Genomic DNA, 18,972 nt, shown 5'->3' on the forward strand with positions numbered 1-18,972 from the left:
GACCGACCGACAGACAGACGACACCGAAGCGAATACAATAGTTTAATCTTTTAAAAGTTCCGGCTACCTAGGGTATGTAGGTAGGTATGCGGCCTTGTGGAATCAGTTTCAAGCTTTACAGCAAAAATATTAATAATGGTTTTACCTAAAAAAATTTGAACACTAAGCAGCAGTTTGAGAAAACCCAAAAAATAGGGGTGTCCCGCTTTCATTGCCTGGCAGTGTATATTTAAAACTCGCACTTCGTGCTCGGGAGGGGGGCTTCGCGTGTTCGCTACGCGGAGTTGCGTATACGGTCGGGCTGCGCGCTCCCGGGGCTTCGCGGGCTTGTGCATGAGGTCGTGCTTCGCGCTCCCGGGGCTTCGCGGGGTGTGCATGAGCCATGAGGTCGCGCTTCGCGCTCCCGGGGCTTCGCCCCTAAAAACTAATATTGTCCCTCAGTCTTACTTCGATAAAATGAAAACTAAAGGCGAGAGAAAATATTAAACGTAGGAAAAGTTTTGCTGGCCTCAAAATTGTTTGTTTTTTTTTTTTTTTTTTTTTTAAGATGAGTGTTCCACCCCCATTTTTGGATATTTAGTTTTTGTTGGAGGTCGGTTTTGCTTGATCCGAAGATAATAAGATCGTCTGCGTAAAGTAAGGTAAGTATGTCCTGTTCGTGACTAATGGGCACACCGATCGCTCCTTTATCCTTGAAGAATTGTTCAATATCATTAATAAATATTAGGAACAACAGAGGGGAAATGCAGTCCCCTTGTAATAAACCTTTGTTTACTTTGCATGGGGGTGTATATTTCGTCCCGCTTCTTATTCGTACTTCTGCTTGGTTGTAAAGTCTTTGCATTAGTGATGTTATTCTGAACGGTAAACCAAATTCCATCATTTTTTTCCACAGCAGTGTGTGGTCCACTTCGGAGAAAGCCGATCTAAAGTCGACGAAACTAGCATATAACTTACGATGTTTAATCAGGTGGATATTGACAATGCAGGCCAGGGAGAAAATGTTGTCTGTGCAGCCTCTTCCAGGTCGAAATCCCGTTTGAGACTCTGCAAATTTCTCGTTGTCCTCGCTCCATGATAAAATGCGTAGTGAGATCATCGATATTTTTGATAAATGAGATCTTACCCTACTCTTCCTAGTCATGGTATTTAATTCAAGGCTGCAAGGCTCTAAGCTTAAGCTATAAGGAAGGTAGGGGTCAGACTTCAGAGTGCTCAGTTGCACAGTGAGCTCTTCCCAATACCCCTACGGCCCTACCTACCCTAATATCGAAAAATATCGATATATAGGAATATCGATATTTTACTTTCGATATATCGGTGATATCGATATTTTACTTTCGATGTATCGATATCGGTGATATCGATATTTTACTTTCGATATATCGATATCGGAAATATCGATATTTTATAAATACCTGTAGCATGTCTTGGACTTGTCGCTGACCAGTTAGACCGCCTACAGCTCCCCAGGGAATGAAAACCAATGCGTTTTTTAAATATCGATATTTTATAAATACCTGTAGCATGTATAAATACCTGTAGCATGTCTTGGACTTGTCGCTGACCAGTTAGACCGCCTACAGCTCCCCAGGGAATGAAAACCAATGCGTTTTTTCCTATGCCTTTTTTAGTTGGAAACATTCTTTGTTGTACCATGGTCTCTTTGTAGGATTATAGTTGTATTTTTTATCCGCATTTATCGTGTTCTGCAACACTATTTAATCCGCTCATCTGGTCTTCTATACACTCTACACATCCTATCATTGGCATACACTGCATACAGGGTCCCATAGCTGCTGAATCCAAATGACGTGTTCCCGTGCATATCTCATGCGCTTGACTCGGTGAGTTTCGGTCCTGTCCCAGCTCTTTTTGGTGTCAAATCAGCATCCTCGAGTCTTCTTCTTACTGTGTCAGCACTCACATGCACATTTCTTGTGTTTAGGAGCTCCTATAGCAGCAGAACTGCGTTCAGGCGTCCGTCTCGGAGTGACTTCGATTAAAGAAACCGGTAATTTAGGGCTGATGTGCTCCTTATTATTCCTGATCCAGGTCTCCTGTGGAAGGAATTTGTCTCCTGATATCTTTTGAATACCCTGGAAACAGCAGATTGGCTAATGTCCACCTCAAAGGCCACGTCCCGTTGACTGAACCCTTGCTCTAACAAAAGGACCACTGTAGCACTGACTTCAAAAGATGTCGTAATTTTGACAACAGGATTGTAACGGATAGATCTTTGGAAACACATATTCATTATGGAAGTGAAGAAATACTGGCCAAAATGTACAAAAAATGTCGAAAACTGTGAATTTTCAACTCCTTTTCGCTATGCTACTTAACACAGAAATGGAGAGTGTTTTTGAACACCCTATAACTTGTCAGAACAGTCGAAAAGTGACACAAGTGGTACCAAAAGATCAGGTAACACCTCAGCTTATCCTTGAAGAATTGTTCAATATCATTAATAAATATTAGGAACAACAGAGGGGAAATGCAGTCCCCTTGTAATAAACCTTTGTTTACTTTGCATGGGGGTGTATATTTCGTCCCGCTTCTTATTCGTACTTCTGCTTGGTTGTAAAATCTTTGCATTAGTGATGTTATTCTGAACGGTAAACCAAATTCCATCATTTTTTTCCACAGCAGTGTGTGGTCCACTTCGGAGAAAGCCACAAACTGTTCAACATGTTCCTGTAGCTAGGGATGGGCGATATATATCGATATTTCCGAATATCGATATATCGGGAAAAAATGTCAATATCGATATTTTTTACAGCTAAAGTAAATGAACTAATGAACCTTCTAACGAATCTAACGTACATATGTACATATATATTTCATGATTACTTTATTTCTCATTTGAGTTATAATATTGGTTGCTATTAATCACAACCTATTACCTACCTATTGTATTTTAACAAGGAAATCAAGGAATTGGACTGTGGGTGTGGGGTTTGAATCCAGCAAATAGTAGATTTTTTTGACTTGGGTCAACTGTAAGTCAGACAGTTCTAAAAGTTTCACCATTCGATTTGGCGTGAAAAATCACATGGGATCAACTATTCACTTGCTTATTTGGTAACGGTTCACAAAATAAAAGGGAAATTTGTTGACACAGGGGAGTATCGAACCCGCAACTTCTCAACTGTAAGTCAGAGAGTGCTATTCAAGGCTGCAAGGCTCTAAGCTTAAGCTATAAGGAAGGTAGCTGACCAGTTAGACCGCCTACAGCTCCCCAGGGAATGAAAACCAATGCGTTTTTTTATTCTAAAGATATTCCTCCCTAAACCTTCCGAACTGACGGTTGCTGCAACACTATTTAATCCGCTCATCTGGTCTTCTATACACTCTACACCTCCTATCATTGGCATACAGGGTCCCATAGCTGCTGAATCCAAATGACGTGTTCCCGTGCATATCTCATGCGCTTGACCCGGTGAGTTTCGGTCCTGTCCCAGCTCTTTTTGGTGCCAAATCAGCATCCTCGAGTCTTCTTCTTACTGTGTCAGCACTCACATGCACATTTCTTGTGTTTAGGAGCTCCTATAGCAGCAGAACTGCGTTCAGGCGTCCGTCTCGGAGTGACTTCGATTAAAGAAACCGGTAATTTAGGGCTGATGTGCTCCTTATTATTCCTGATCCAGGTCTCCTGTGGAAGGAATTTGTCTCCTGATATCTTTTGAATACCCTGGAAACAGCAGATTGGCTAATGTCCACCTCAAAGGCCACGTCCCGTTGACTGAACCCTTGCTCTAACAAAAGGACCACTGTAGCACTGACTTCAAAAGATGTCGTAATTTTGACAACAGGATTGTAACGGATAGATCTTTGGAAACAGTACCTACCTATCTTTTTAACCTTTTTTTTTGTAATTTTTTCTGTTTATTAGTCAGTTCCCGTATTTTCCATAGATTTGGAAAAAACCGGAACAAAGGTGTGTTCCGGCGGAACATTTGATTTTTGACATAATACGGATTGTTCCGGGAAATAACGTACGGTTGGCAACCCTAGGTGGGGGGGACTTTATGAATGCACTGTATGTATTTGAAACAATATTTTGTGTTCTGCTTTTAACAGTTTCAGTTTAAAAAAAAAAAGATAAAATCTACCTACCTGGAGCCGTTGTCAGTGTCTTTCTGGTGAACCATGTATTGATAGAATAGAATGTGTTCTAGGTTCGCAACTACTTTGTAGCGGTAGGCATGAATGGGAACTCATTGCAAGGTGCAGGAGGTATTGGAAGAGCAGTAGCCGAATGGATGACGCACGGAGAAGCCACACAGGAATTACTGTCGTTCGATGTGCAGAGATTCCTAGATCTGCATAATAATAGACAATATCTGCAGCAGAGAATAAGAGAAGTTGTGGGGAGGTAAGCAATATTTGAACGAACAAATCAAGTTCTATTCCAAGACATTTTTACATTTGAAGAATTCACGGGAAAAAAGATGAGGGTCCACTTTTTTACTTTCTATTTTTCTATTACTACACTCGGTTCCACAAAAAGTGACTCGAACTTTTCCTCTTACAAAACCTACGATATCTCCCTTAAATTTCCCCAAACAGTCTCATTTTGAAGCTAATATTGTTAACTTATTTAATTTTTAAAATCGTACCAATGATTTTATTTTTTAAAAAACAATCAAGTTTTAGTCCCGAATTTGTGTTTTTCCTACAGGGTGTCAAAAAAGCATCTGATATGAAGTTTTATTACCTTGAATAAAATTTAAACAAATCATTTTTGTGAACTGGTTAATCAATTTTTTAGAAAATATTTTCTGTTGCCTTTTCTTGCTCATATGACAATTTTGAGTAGGGCTGTCACAAAAATCCGGATTTCGGATAATCCGGATATTACCCGGTATGCGGTATCCGGATTTTAGATCCGAAAATCCGGATCGGCGGATTTTGAACCCGAAATCCGGATTCGGAATCCGTCTTTTACCTATTTCATAACATTATCCAAGAACGTGCCTAACAATTTGGTAAAAATCGAACAGTGACTTAATTCAGATATCTTTTTTTTTAAGAGGTTTGACAGAGGGAACTGTAACTGCCATGGTCTTATCGTCCCGAAATCGAAGAGAGAAGGAAGACAGGATAGGTACTCGTGCGTAAAATCCCTTTTTTAATGCACGGAAATTAATCCCTCGATAAGATTTTATGCACTATGATAGTTGTCGTGCGTAAAATCCCTTTTTTAATGCACGGAAATTAATCCCTCGATAAGATTTTATGCACTATGATAGTTGCAACACTGTATTTGGTGTAGGAGCCAAATAGGAGGGGGTATTAGGTACTCGTTAGAATTCGGTACTATTTCTAAGAAACTAGAGTTAAATATAGCCTCGTATACAAAATTTCAAGTTTCTAAATCCATCGGTTCAAAAATTAAGGTGGGGGTAGGGTTGCCAACTTTTTTTTCGGCATATACGGTACAAACTAGCAAAATGGTGAAAAAATACGGATTTCCCGATTTTTGCCCTCAGCCGTTCCGAGAACGAATATTATCCCATCAGGATAAAATCAGCCCCGGGCGGGAATCGAACTTGCGGCCTAGCGCTTACATAGCCTTACAAGGCAGACGCACTACCAACTAAGCTAACTAGGCTGGCTAATTCAGATATCAACAAAAGTCAATATTGCTTTGTACTTTTCCGGACACTTGAAATACATGGGGAGTATTTTGAGATAGAAAATTTTCCACCAAATATCGGCCGCCATGGGCGGCTCGGGAATTTTCTTAAATAGGTATTCCGTAAATGTAAGAGAAAGTCATGTAATGTTCACACCAGATGTTCAATTTTGAGAAAATCACATTTTAAACTTTTAAATACATAAATACCGTTTCTTTGTGTTATCATATCACCTTTTTTGCTCACTGCAGCATTGTAGGATTTTCCAAATATATACCTCAATAATACTAACACCCAACGTTTGGCTACCATGCTGGCACCGATCGCTATGCGCATTTATGTTATATATAATACATAGCTACTCATTTTCCTCACGAGGCTGAGTGGGCCCTGCAATAGCCAGTCACGGAATCAATCTTTTACATGTTACAAATATTTTGACCTCGCCGGGGATCGAACCCGGGTCTCCCGCGTGCAAGGCGAGTGTAGTGACCTCTACAGGCTCTACACCATGAGAACTGACTTTAAATTTTAAAACGCATTTTTTAGATGAGGGGTTCCCAAACTTTTGAGCACTGCGTTCAGTGTGTTTCTGTTTCGCCATTGCAGACACTACGCTATTCAATATTGTAATCAGTGTTTTTATGTTTCCACTAGCTGAATTCCGTCGCTTCGCTCCGGAATCCCGCTAGTTCATCCCGAGGCATGGCCAAACTTGTGGAAAAGGCATGGCCGAACTATGTTTCCATTATGGCAGACACTACGCTATTCAATATTCTAATTAGTGTGTTTCTGTTTCGCCATTGCAGACACTACGCTATTCAATATTGTAATCAGTGTTTTTATGTTTCCATTATAGCAGACACTACGCTATTCAATATTCTAATTAGTGTGTTTCTGTTTCGCCATTGCAGACACTACGCTATTCAATATTGTAATCAGTGTTTTTATGTTTCCATTATAGCAGACACTACGCTATTCAATATTCTAATTAGTGTGTTTCTGTTTCGCCATTGCAGACACTACGCTATTCAATATTGTAATCAGTGTTTTTATGTTTCCATTATAGCAGACACTACGCTATTCAATATTCTAATTAGTGTGTTTCTGTTTCGCCATTGCAGACACTACGCTATTCAATATTGTAATCAGTGTTTTTATGTTTCCATTATCTGATAGTGACAATGGGGGTGGGGGTACTGTCACCTGATCATAAATCAGCTGGTTCCTTAGATACACTAGATTAGGTACACTAGAGAATAATGTTAATACATAGGATTTCTAATATAAACCTAACAAATAATCCTTTTCGCTATGCTACTTAACACAGAAATGAAGAGTGTTTTTGAACACCCTATAACTTGTCAGAACAGTCGAAAAGTGACACAAGTGGTACCAAAAGATCAGGTAACACCTCAGCTTTTGGAAATACTGGCCAAAATGTACAAAAAATGTCGAAAACTGTGAATTTTCAACTCCTTTTCGCTATGCTACTTAACACAGAAATGGAGAGTGTTTTTGAACACCCTATAACTTGTCAGAACAGTCGAAAAGTGACACAAGTGGTACCAAAAGATCAGGTAACACCTCAGCTTTTAGAAAAATATAATTTTAGTTACTAAAAGGCTCATGAAGCATGAAAGAATAGTGAATTTCGATATTTTTAAGTTTGAGTCGCTTTTTGTGGAACCGAGTGTAGTAATGAGAAAGTATTGCAATCGGTCCAAATTAAAAAATAAAACAAACAAACAAACGGGAAATGTGTGGAAACTGGAAATAGGTATCTATCTGTTTTAGGGTCCCCTGATTCCAAAAAGTAGTTTTTAGCCTGTGGTCCGTACATAGGGTAGGTAGGTGAGGGTAATAGTCCGCAATTTTCACTTTTCTATTTTATGAATGGTAGAAATTTTATGAATTTTCTATTTTATGAATGGTTTACAGCGGGTATGATGACATCAGAGAAACTGTCCTTTCTGTAGATCTTAAATTTGTGCCTTTGGTCTACTAGGCTGATAGTGAGGTCCAGGAAGTTGATAGAATCACCCCCGTATTCAAGATCAATGTCCCATATCTGATTTATACTGGTCATAAGTTGACCTAGTACCCTCTGAGTACCTGACCATAGTATGATGACGTCATCAACGTATCTGTATGTGTGTGGGTGTGAGTGTGGTTGTGTGGTGGTCCCGTACAAAGGACGGGTCAACCACTAGTTATAAATAAATGGATTGAAGTAGGTATTTATGAAGAAAAAAAAATACAGGGAAAAAGCTAATTAACGAGGGAATCGACTCCGCTATACTGTAGTAATAGAAAGTAAAAAATACAGGGAAAAAGCTAATTAAGGAGGGAATCGAAGAAATAAAGGAGAACACTGGATAACCTACGGGAAAAACTGATACTACTCAAGGATAAGGAAAAATACCAAAAAGCACGGAGACATGGGGACAAAAGAAGAACGGGTTGCAATAAATTTTAAAATTCAGTAAAATGTTATGTTAAGAACTGGAACAGACAGATGCCGGTAGAGTCAAAGTTGATAATTCTCAACCAAATAGAGATCGAATCTACCGGATGACTGTGATGTTCAAAACATCACATCACAATCTGTGTAAAAATCCATGCATAACATTTTACTGAATTTTAAAATTGCAAGCCGTTTTGGAAATATTTTAGTGGTCCACAAATTCAAAACTACCCTGTAGTATTGAAGATGAAGATTGATGTTGGTGTGTTTTATATGTACGTTTACCTACAATAAAAAGCACCTAACTTTGAATATTTCCTTTTATATTGCAGTGTTCAGACGAATCACTAGTTGATTGGTTACAACAATTATGTTCCAATGACGTGAATATTCCTGTTGGTGGAATATCACATACTGGAATGCAAAATGAGAGAGGAGGTTATGAGAATGATTGTATCCTGGTACGAGAGACAGAAACCAGGTAATTTACCCATAACATCTATTAGGGTAATACACAGTTCGTCTAATTCGGTGTATACTAATTCCGCAAAATGTCTCAGGTAGTAAAATCCCACATCCGAATTCCGCAAAACCAAAAAATCAATAAACAGGTACCTACCTATGTATTACCTAGAGTAGGAATATCATTTGATTAGTACATCTTCCTTCAGGCCTTAATAATACGGTTAGGTTGTATATAAAAAGAACTTTCACAAATTAGCAACTTTCTGGGGGTAATACGGTTAGGTAGCATACTAAAAGAACTTTCTCCAATGAGCAAAATTCTGGGGTAGTATGTAGCATACAAAAAAAAAATCACAAATAAATCTTAATGCAACTGATATGATCGAGAAACTTATGTAAAAGATAAGTTTCTATTAAATTTCTAGCGAAGTCAGCTTAACTTTTGTATTTGTCTGTGTGCTCGTAGGTATACTTTTTCTATGTACCCACTCGTAGGTATACTTTTTCTATGTACCCACTCGTATAAGTGTTTTTCGTTCAAATAAATACTTAAAGATTTTGTAACTTACATACAGAATAGGTATATCGTTCATTTCATTACAATGACGTAATGGCTGAATATCATCCGATTGACTTTAGGTACAAATTTGAAACTTTGCATAGTCAAATTGTTTTTAAAAAAACTACTTGGGTTGGGTTGGTTGTCTGGTTGGTTGGTTGACCCAGCGCCAATTCTGGGACGCCAAATTTGAACTTGCGACGTGGCGCTGGATTGATAGATTTCTGTGACATCTCCTCATCAATGTGAGTTCAAATATGCACGTAACCTGCGCTGCTCTCCGCTCTATTCAGTTTTAGAAACACGGGGTGCTGTATTTGGAGTGCGCATGGGTTATGAACGACCCCTTTATTTTGACAGTACTTATCGTGTCGGAGATCCCCGACCTGAAATGCCCCCAGGCACTTTTTTCAAGCCCAAGTTTTTCGATTTCATGGAAGAAGAGTATCGAGCTTGTTTTGAAGGGGTGGGCATTATCGACATGTCTTCGTTCTCCAAAATTAAAATCACGGTTAGTGCAGAAAAAAAACGTTCAGTGTGTGTGTATGTGTGTGGGTGTGAGTGTGGTTGTGTGGTGGTCCCGTACAAAGGACGGGTCAACCACTAGTTATAAATAAATGGATTGAAGTAGGTATTTATGAAGAAAAAAAATCTGGTGTGAACATCACACGACTTTCTATTACATTCGCAGAATACGTAGGTATTTGAAAAGAAATAGAAAGTAAAAAAAAAAAAAAAAAAAATCTGGTGTGAACATCACACGACTTTCTATTACATTCGCAGAATACGTAGGTATTTGAAAAGAAATAGAAAGTAAAAAAAAAAAAAACATCCTACTTTTAAGAGTTACAAGGGTGGCCTGAGAAAATATGGACTAATAATATTCAGCCAGGAAAAGAGTGAAGTTTTGATATTACACAGAGATACCACTCCATTGGGTAGTGTGAAATTAGATGGAACAGAACTGAATAAAGTCTCACAATTTAAATACTTGGGAAGCATAATGTCAGAAAAAGGGAACCATCACGGAAGAAATAAACAACAGGAGTGATACAAGCTCCAAGTTCTATCATTGTGTGAAAGGAATCATCTGGAATAATAACGTACCAGTAAAATGTAAAAAAGTAATCTATCAGACTTACTTCATCCCTATTTTAACCTACGGCTCAGAAACGTGGACAATAAAGAGAAAGGAAGAGAGCAGAATCTAGGCCGCAGAGATGAAGTTTTTGAGACGCACAGTAGGAAAAACCAGAAGAGACAGGATAAGGAACGAAAATATAAGATCAATGGTCGGAACAGAAAAACTACAAAATAGAATAGAAAGATCTAGACTGAAATGGTATGGTCATGTAAAGAAAATGGATGAGCAGAGAATTGCCAAGAAAATGTTTGAACTAAAAGTGGATGGTGTGTGACCAAAAGGTAGACCCAGAATGAGATATAGAGATATGATTAGTGCTGATGTAAGAAGAAGAGGAGAAGATCTAGATAGAATCGAAGACGAGAAAAAATACCTGGACAGAATGTGGTTTAGAGGCCTTGTGAATCGACCCGTTGAATAAATTGAACGATACAGGATATGTATGTAAGGGTGGCCTGAGACTTAATGAACACAGTGTACCTGTACTTATATCAAAAAACTGCCAAAAATCGGTTAAATCCGCCTATGGGTGGAGCCTAGTGAAACTTTTGCCCAGTTTCAGATTTTTACTTACTCACTTAATGTGGTTTAGAGGCCTTGTGAATCGACCCGTTGAATAAATTGAACGATACAGGATATGTATGTAAGGGTGGCCTGAGACTTAATGAACACAGTGTACCTGTACTTATATCAAAAAACTGCCAAAAATCGGTTAAATCCGCCTATGGGTGGAGCCTAGTGAAACTTTTGCCCAGTTTCAGATTTTTACTTACTCACTTACTCAAGTTCCTATATCTTGACATATGGTCCAAATTTGGCCTGGCGCACTGCCGCGCACCTACATCCTTAAAACAAATTCTTCGTTGTCAGTGTATTGAAATTAAAATGCGAAAGAAAGTCGAAAAATACACATTGCTCTTGCGTAACTAGGACTCAGGAGGAGCTTTTTCCTCGTTGGATATAGGATTCATCTATGTTTTCACGTACCTACACTGTTCATTAAGTCCCAGGCGACCCTTTTAACTTTTTTAGTGTTCAACCAACCTATCAAGGGCTGCATGCAAAATTTTCACTGTTCATTAAGTCCCAGGCGACCCTTTTAACTTTTTTAGTGTTCAACCAACCTATCAAGGGCTGCATGCAAAATTTTAACATCCTACTTTTAAGAGTTACAAGGGTGGCCTGAGAAAATATGGACTAATAATATTCAGCCAGGAAAAGAGTGAAGTTTTGATATTACACAGAGATACCACTCCATTGGGTAGTGTGAAATTAGATGGAACAGAACTTTCAGCCAGGAAAAGAGTGAAGTTTTGATATTACACAGAGATACCACTCCATTGGGTAGTGTGAAATTAGATGGAACAGAACTGAATAAAGTCTCACAATTTAAATACTTGGGAAGCATAATGTCAGAAAAAGGGAACCATCACGGAAGAAATAAACAACAGGAGTGATACAAGCTCCAAGTTCTATCATTGTGTGAAAGGAATCATCTGGAATAATAACGTACCAGTAAAATGTAAAAAAGTAATCTATCAGACTTACTTCATCCCTATTTTAACCTACGGCTCAGAAACGTGGACAATAAAGAGAAAGGAAGAGAGCAGAATCTAGGCCGCAGAGATGAAGTTTTTGAGACGCACAGTAGGAAAAACCAGAAGAAACAGGATAAGGAACGAAAATATAAGATCAATGGTCGGGACAGAAAAACTACAACATAGAATAGAAAGATCTAGACTGAAATGGTATGGTCATGTAAATTTGCCAAATTGTTACAGTCGCGTCCTTGGACCATACTGGGATAGCATACCAAATTTCATCGCTTTACGACAAACGGTTCTTGAGATATTTTGTTCACAACCTTTTCAACATTTTCCACGAAATGAGGGTTAAGTAACAATTACTTTGGTTAATATCTGGATGGGTGATTATCCGATTTTTGCCAAATTGTTACAGTCGCGTCCTTGGACCATACTGGGATAGCATACCAAATTTCATCGCTTTACGACAAACGGTTCTTGAGATATTTTGTTCACAACCTTTTCAACATTTTCCACGAAATGAGGGTTAAGTAACAATTACTTTGGTTAATATCTGGATGGGTGATTATCCGATTTTTGCCAAATTGTTACAGTCGCGTCCTTGGACCATACTGGGATAGCATACCAAATTTCATCGCTTTACGACAAACGGTTCTTGAGATATTTTGTTCACAACCTTTTCAACATTTTCCACGAAATGAGGGTTAAGTAACAATTACTTTGGTTAATATCTGGATGGGTGATTATCCGATTTTTGCCAAATTGTTACAGTCGCGTCCTTGGACCATACTGGGATAGCATACCAAATTTCATCGCTTTACGACAAACGGTTCTTGAGATATTTTGTTCACAACCTTTTCAACATTTTCCACGAAATGAGGGTTAAGTAACAATTACTTTGGTTAATATCTGGATGGGTGATTATCCGATTTTTGCCAAATTGTTACAGTCGCGTCCTTGGACCATACTGGGATAGCATACCAAATTTCATCGCTTTACGACAAACGGTTCTTGAGATATTTTGTTCACAACCTTTTCAACATTTTCCACGAAATGAGGGTTAAGTAACAATTACTTTGGTTAATATCTGGATGGGTGATTATCCGATTTTTGCCAAATTGTTACAGTCGCGTCCTTGGACCATACTGGGATAGCATACCAAATTTCATCGCTTTACGACAAACGGTTCTTGAGATATTTTGTTCACAACCTTTTCAACATTTTCCACGAAATGAGGGTTAAGTAACAATTACTTTGGTTAATATCTGGATGGGTGATTATCCGATTTTTGCCAAATTGTTACAGTCGCGTCCTTGGACCATACTGGGATAGCATACCAAATTTCATCGCTTTACGACAAACGGTTCTTGAGATATTTTGTTCACAACCTTTTCAACATTTTCCACGAAATGAGGGTTAAGTAACAATTACTTTGGTTAATATCTGGATGGGTGATTATCCGATTTTTGCCAAATTGTTACAGTCGCGTCCTTGGACCATACTGGGATAGCATACCAAATTTCATCGCTTTACGACAAACGGTTCTTGAGATATTTTGTTCACAACCTTTTCAACATTTTCCACGAAATGAGGGTTAAGTAACAATTACTTTGGTTAATATCTGGATGGGTGATTATCCGATTTTTGCCAAATTGTTACAGTCGCGTCCTTGGACCATACTGGGATAGCATACCAAATTTCATCGCTTTACGACAAACGGTTCTTGAGATATTTTGTTCACAACCTTTTCAACATTTTCCACGAAATGAGGGTTAAGTAACAATTACTTTGGTTAATATCTGGATGGGTGATTATCCGATTTTTGCCAAATTGTTACAGTCGCGTCCTTGGACCATACTGGGATAGCATACCAAATTTCATCGCTTTACGACAAACGGTTCTTGAGATATTTTGTTCACAACCTTTTCAACATTTTCCACGAAATGAGGGTTAAGTAACAATTACTTTGGTTAATATCTGGATGGGTGATTATCCGATTTTTGCCAAATTGTTACAGTCGCGTCCTTGGACCATACTGGGATAGCATACCAAATTTCATCGCTTTACGACAAACGGTTCTTGAGATATTTTGTTCACAACCTTTTCAACATTTTCCACGAAATGAGGGTTAAGTAACAATTACTTTGGTTAATATCTGGATGGGTGATTATCCGATTTTTGCCAAATTGTTACAGTCGCGTCCTTGGACCATACTGGGATAGCATACCAAATTTCATCGCTTTACGACAAACGGTTCTTGAGATATTTTGTTCACAACCTTTTCAACATTTTCCACGAAATGAGGGTTAAGTAACAATTACTTTGGTTAATATCTGGATGGGTGATTATCCGATTTTTGCCAAATTGTTACAGTCGCGTCCTTGGACCATACTGGGATAGCATACCAAATTTCATCGCTTTACGACAAACGGTTCTTGAGATATTTTGTTCACAACCTTTTCAACATTTTCCACGAAATGAGGGTTAAGTAACAATTACTTTGGTTAATATCTGGATGGGTGATTATCCGATTTTTGCCAAATTGTTACAGTCGCGTCCTTGGACCATACTGGGATAGCATACCAAATTTCATCGCTTTACGACAAACGGTTCTTGAGATATTTTGTTCACAACCTTTTCAACATTTTCCACGAAATGAGGGTTAAGTAACAATTACTTTGGTTAATATCTGGATGGGTGATTATCCGATTTTTGCCAAATTGTTACAGTCGCGTCCTTGGACCATACTGGGATAGCATACCAAATTTCATCGCTTTACGACAAACGGTTCTTGAGATATTTTGTTCACAACCTTTTCAACATTTTCCACGAAATGAGGGTTAAGTAACAATTACTTTGGTTAATATCTGGATGGGTGATTATCCGATTTTTGCCAAATTGTTACAGTCGCGTCCTTGGACCATACTGGGATAGCATACCAAATTTCATCGCTTTACGACAAACGGTTCTTGAGATATTTTGTTCACAACCTTTTCAACATTTTCCACGAAATGAGGGTTAAGTAACAATTACTTTGGTTAATATCTGGATGGGTGATTATCCGATTTTTGCCAAATTGTTACAGTCGCGTCCTTGGACCATACTGGGATAGCATACCAAATTTCATCGCTTTACGACAAACGGTTCTTGAGATATTTTGTTCACAACCTTTTCAACATTTTCCACGAAATGAGGGTTAAGTAACAATTACTTTGGTTAATATCTGGATGGGTGATTATCCGATTTTTGCCAAATTGTTACAGTCGCGTCCTTGGACCATACTGGGATAGCATACCAAATTTCATCGCTTTACGACAAACGGTTCTTGAGATATTTTGTTCACAACCTTTTCAACATTTTCCACGAAATGAGGGTTAAGTAACAATTACTTTGGTTAATATCTGGATGGGTGATTATCCGATTTTTGCCAAATTGTTACAGTCGCGTCCTTGGACCATACTGGGATAGCATACCAAATTTCATCGCTTTACGACAAACGGTTCTTGAGATATTTTGTTCACAACCTTTTCAACATTTTCCACGAAATGAGGGTTAAGTAACAATTACTTTGGTTAATATCTGGATGGGTGATTATCCGATTTTTGCCAAATTGTTACAGTCGCGTCCTTGGACCATACTGGGATAGCATACCAAATTTCATCGCTTTACGACAAACGGTTCTTGAGATATTTTGTTCACAACCTTTTCAACATTTTCCACGAAATGAGGGTTAAGTAACAATTACTTTGGTTAATATCTGGATGGGTGATTATCCGATTTTTGCCAAATTGTTACAGTCGCGTCCTTGGACCATACTGGGATAGCATACCAAATTTCATCGCTTTACGACAAACGGTTCTTGAGATATTTTGTTCACAACCTTTTCAACATTTTCCACGAAATGAGGGTTAAGTAACAATTACTTTGGTTAATATCTGGATGGGTGATTATCCGATTTTTGCCAAATTGTTACAGTCGCGTCCTTGGACCATACTGGGATAGCATACCAAATTTCATCGCTTTACGACAAACGGTTCTTGAGATATTTTGTTCACAACCTTTTCAACATTTTCCACGAAATGAGGGTTAAGTAACAATTACTTTGGTTAATATCTGGATGGGTGATTATCCGATTTTTGCCAAATTGTTACAGTCGCGTCCTTGGACCATACTGGGATAGCATACCAAATTTCATCGCTTTACGACAAACGGTTCTTGAGATATTTTGTTCACAACCTTTTCAACATTTTCCACGAAATGAGGGTTAAGTAACAATTACTTTGGTTAATATCTGGATGGGTGATTATCCGATTTTTGCCAAATTGTTACAGTCGCGTCCTTGGACCATACTGGGATAGCATACCAAATTTCATCGCTTTACGACAAACGGTTCTTGAGATATTTTGTTCACAACCTTTTCAACATTTTCCACGAAATGAGGGTTTAGTAACAATTACTTTGGTTAATATCTGGATGGGTGATTATCCGATTTTTGCCAAATTGTTACAGTCGCGTCCTTGGACCATATCGGGATAGCATACCAAATTTCATTTCTCTACTACAAACCGTTCTTGAGATATTTTGTTCACAACCTTTTCAACATTTTCCACGAAATGAGGGTTTAGTAACAATTACTTTGGTTAATATCTGGATGGGTGACTGTCCGATTTTTACCAAATTGTTACAGTCGCGTTCTTGGACCATACCGGGATAGCATACCAAATTTCATCGCTTTACGACAAACCGTTCTTGAGATATTTTGTTCACAACTTTCTACTTTTTCCCATTTAAACCTGTAGTACGTACGTTACGTACAGACCATGGGCTAAAAACCACTTTTTTGGAATCAGGGGACCCCAAAACGGATATTTCCACCCATCTCCCGATTTTGAAAATTTGGACCGATTGCAATACTTTCATTACTAGTATAGCTCCGCTATACTGTAGTAATAGAAAGTAAAAAATACAGGGAAAAAGCTAATTAAGGAGGGAATCGAAGAAATAAAGGAGAACACTGGATAACCTACGGGAAAAACTGATACTACTCAAGGATAAGGAAAAATACCAAAAAGCACGGAGACATGGGGACAAAAGAAGAACGGGTTGCAATAAATTTTAAAATTCAGTAAAATGTTATGTTAAGAACTGGAACAGACAGATGCCGGTAGAGTCAAAGTTGATAATTCTCAACCAAATAGAGATCGAATCTACCGGATGACTGTGATGTTCAAAACATCACATCACAATCTGTGTAAAAATCCATGCATAACATTTTACTGAATTTTAAAATTGCAAGCCGTTTTGGAAATATTTTAGTGGTCCACAAATTCAAAACTACCCTGTAGTATTGAAGATGAAGATTGATGTTGGTGTGTTTTATATGTACGTTTACCTACAATAAAAAGCACCTAACTTTGAATATTTCCTTTTATATTGCAGTGTTCAGACGAATCACTAGTTGATTGGTTACAACAATTATGTTCCAATGACGTGAATATTCCTGTTGGTGGAATATCACATACTGGAATGCAAAATGAGAGAGGAGGTTATGAGAATGATTGTATCCTGGTACGAGAGACAGAAACCAGGTAATTTACCCATAACATCTATTAGGGTAATACACAGTTCGTCTAATTCGGTGTATACTAATTCCGCAAAATGTCTCAGGTAGTAAAATCCCACATCCGAATTCCGCAAAACCAAAAAATCAATAAACAGGTACCTACCTATGTATTACCTAGAGTAGGAATATCATTTGATTAGTACATCTTCCTTCAGGCCTTAATAATACGGTTAGGTTGTATATAAAAAGAACTTTCACAAATTAGCAACTTTCTGGGGGTAATACGGTTAGGTAGCATACTAAAAGAACTTTCTCCAATGAGCAAAATTCTGGGGTAGTATGTAGCATACAAAAAAAAAAAAAATCACAAATAAATCTTAATGCAACTGATATGATCGAGAAACTTATGTAAAAGATAAGTTTCTATTAAATTTCTAGCGAAGTCAGCTTAACTTTTGTATTTGTCTGTGTGCTCGTAGGTATACTTTTTCTATGTACCCACTCGTATAAGTGTTTTTCGTTCAAATAAATACTTAAAGATTTTGTAACTTACATACAGAATAGGTATATCGTTCATTTCATTACAATGACGTAATGGCTGAATATCATCCGATTGACTTTAGGTACAAATTTGAAACTTTGCATAGTCAAATTGTTTTTAAAAAAACTACTTGGGTTGGGTTGGTTGTCTGGTTGGTTGGTTGGTTGGTTGGTTGGTTGGTTGGTTGGTTGGTTGGTTGGTTGGTTGGTTGGTTGGTTGGTTGGTTGGTTGGTTGGTTGGTTGGTTGGTTGGTTGGTTGGTTGGTTGGTTGGTTGGTTGGTTGGTTGGTTGGTTGGTTGGTTGGTTGGTTGGTTGGTTGGTTGGTTGGTTGGTTGGTTGGTTGGTTGGTTGGTTGGTTGGTTGGTTGGTTGGTTGGTTGGTTGGTTGACCCAGCGCCAATTCTGGGACGCCAAATTTGAACTTGCGACGTGGCGCTGGATTGATAGATTTCTGTGACATCTGTTGACCCTTACAAAGATTTTAACTCTTTTTTTCTGCAGTTACTTCATGGTATCTCCCACATCTCAGCAAACTCGTGTGTTTGAATGGATGAAGAATCATCTACCCACCAAACATTATATCACACTCTCTGACGTCACTAGCAAGTATACTGTTATCAACGTAGTGGGACCTAAGGCTAAACAACTTTTAAGTGAACTTTGTGATGAAGATATAAACTTACATCCTTTCTCCTATAAGGTAATGTATAATCAAATAGAATCGGTCCATACAGGGTGGTCCAGAATTATAGGGACAACGGCCTACAGTAGATATATGGGATCATTTCCAACAATAATCATTCCCATATGCATGAGCGGTTTCGATCGGTTCTCTAGATAACCGCCATTTCGTGTGTTTTGGGGAAAATGAGAGGCACCCTCAGAAAAAGTTGAATAACTTTTTTTCTACTTGTCGTAGAAAGAAACGGTTTTCATTTTTGAAATTTGCACAAAATTTTACATCTAGAACAATCATAATAATATGCAAAAAATACAAACTTACCTATTTTTAGGAGTGATTCTCTCCAAAGTTTCAGTTTTTGAGATTTTT

General features: G+C 38.2%; 1 protein-coding gene across 1 annotated transcript in view; it reads left to right on the forward strand.

Annotated features, from left to right (window-relative positions):
* Positions 1–4,144: 4,144 nt before the first annotated feature.
* LOC103520910 (pyruvate dehydrogenase phosphatase regulatory subunit, mitochondrial) overlaps positions 4,145–18,972 on the forward strand; it is a gene marked incomplete at its 3' end in the record, with an annotated part of 24,550 nt that continues 9,722 nt past the window's right edge. The window contains 5 exon segments of the mRNA XM_008486009.3: positions 4,145–4,375; positions 6,764–6,781; positions 9,365–9,641; positions 17,258–17,406; positions 18,423–18,621. Of these exon segments, the coding sequence (XP_008484231.1) occupies positions 4,206–4,375; positions 6,764–6,781; positions 9,365–9,641; positions 17,258–17,406; positions 18,423–18,621 (813 nt within the window).

The sequence above is a fragment of the Diaphorina citri genome, unplaced genomic scaffold, assembly GCF_000475195.1.
Source record: "Diaphorina citri unplaced genomic scaffold, Diaci psyllid genome assembly version 1.1 scaffold4248, whole genome shotgun sequence".
Classification (NCBI taxonomy): Eukaryota; Metazoa; Arthropoda; class Insecta; order Hemiptera; family Psyllidae; genus Diaphorina; species Diaphorina citri.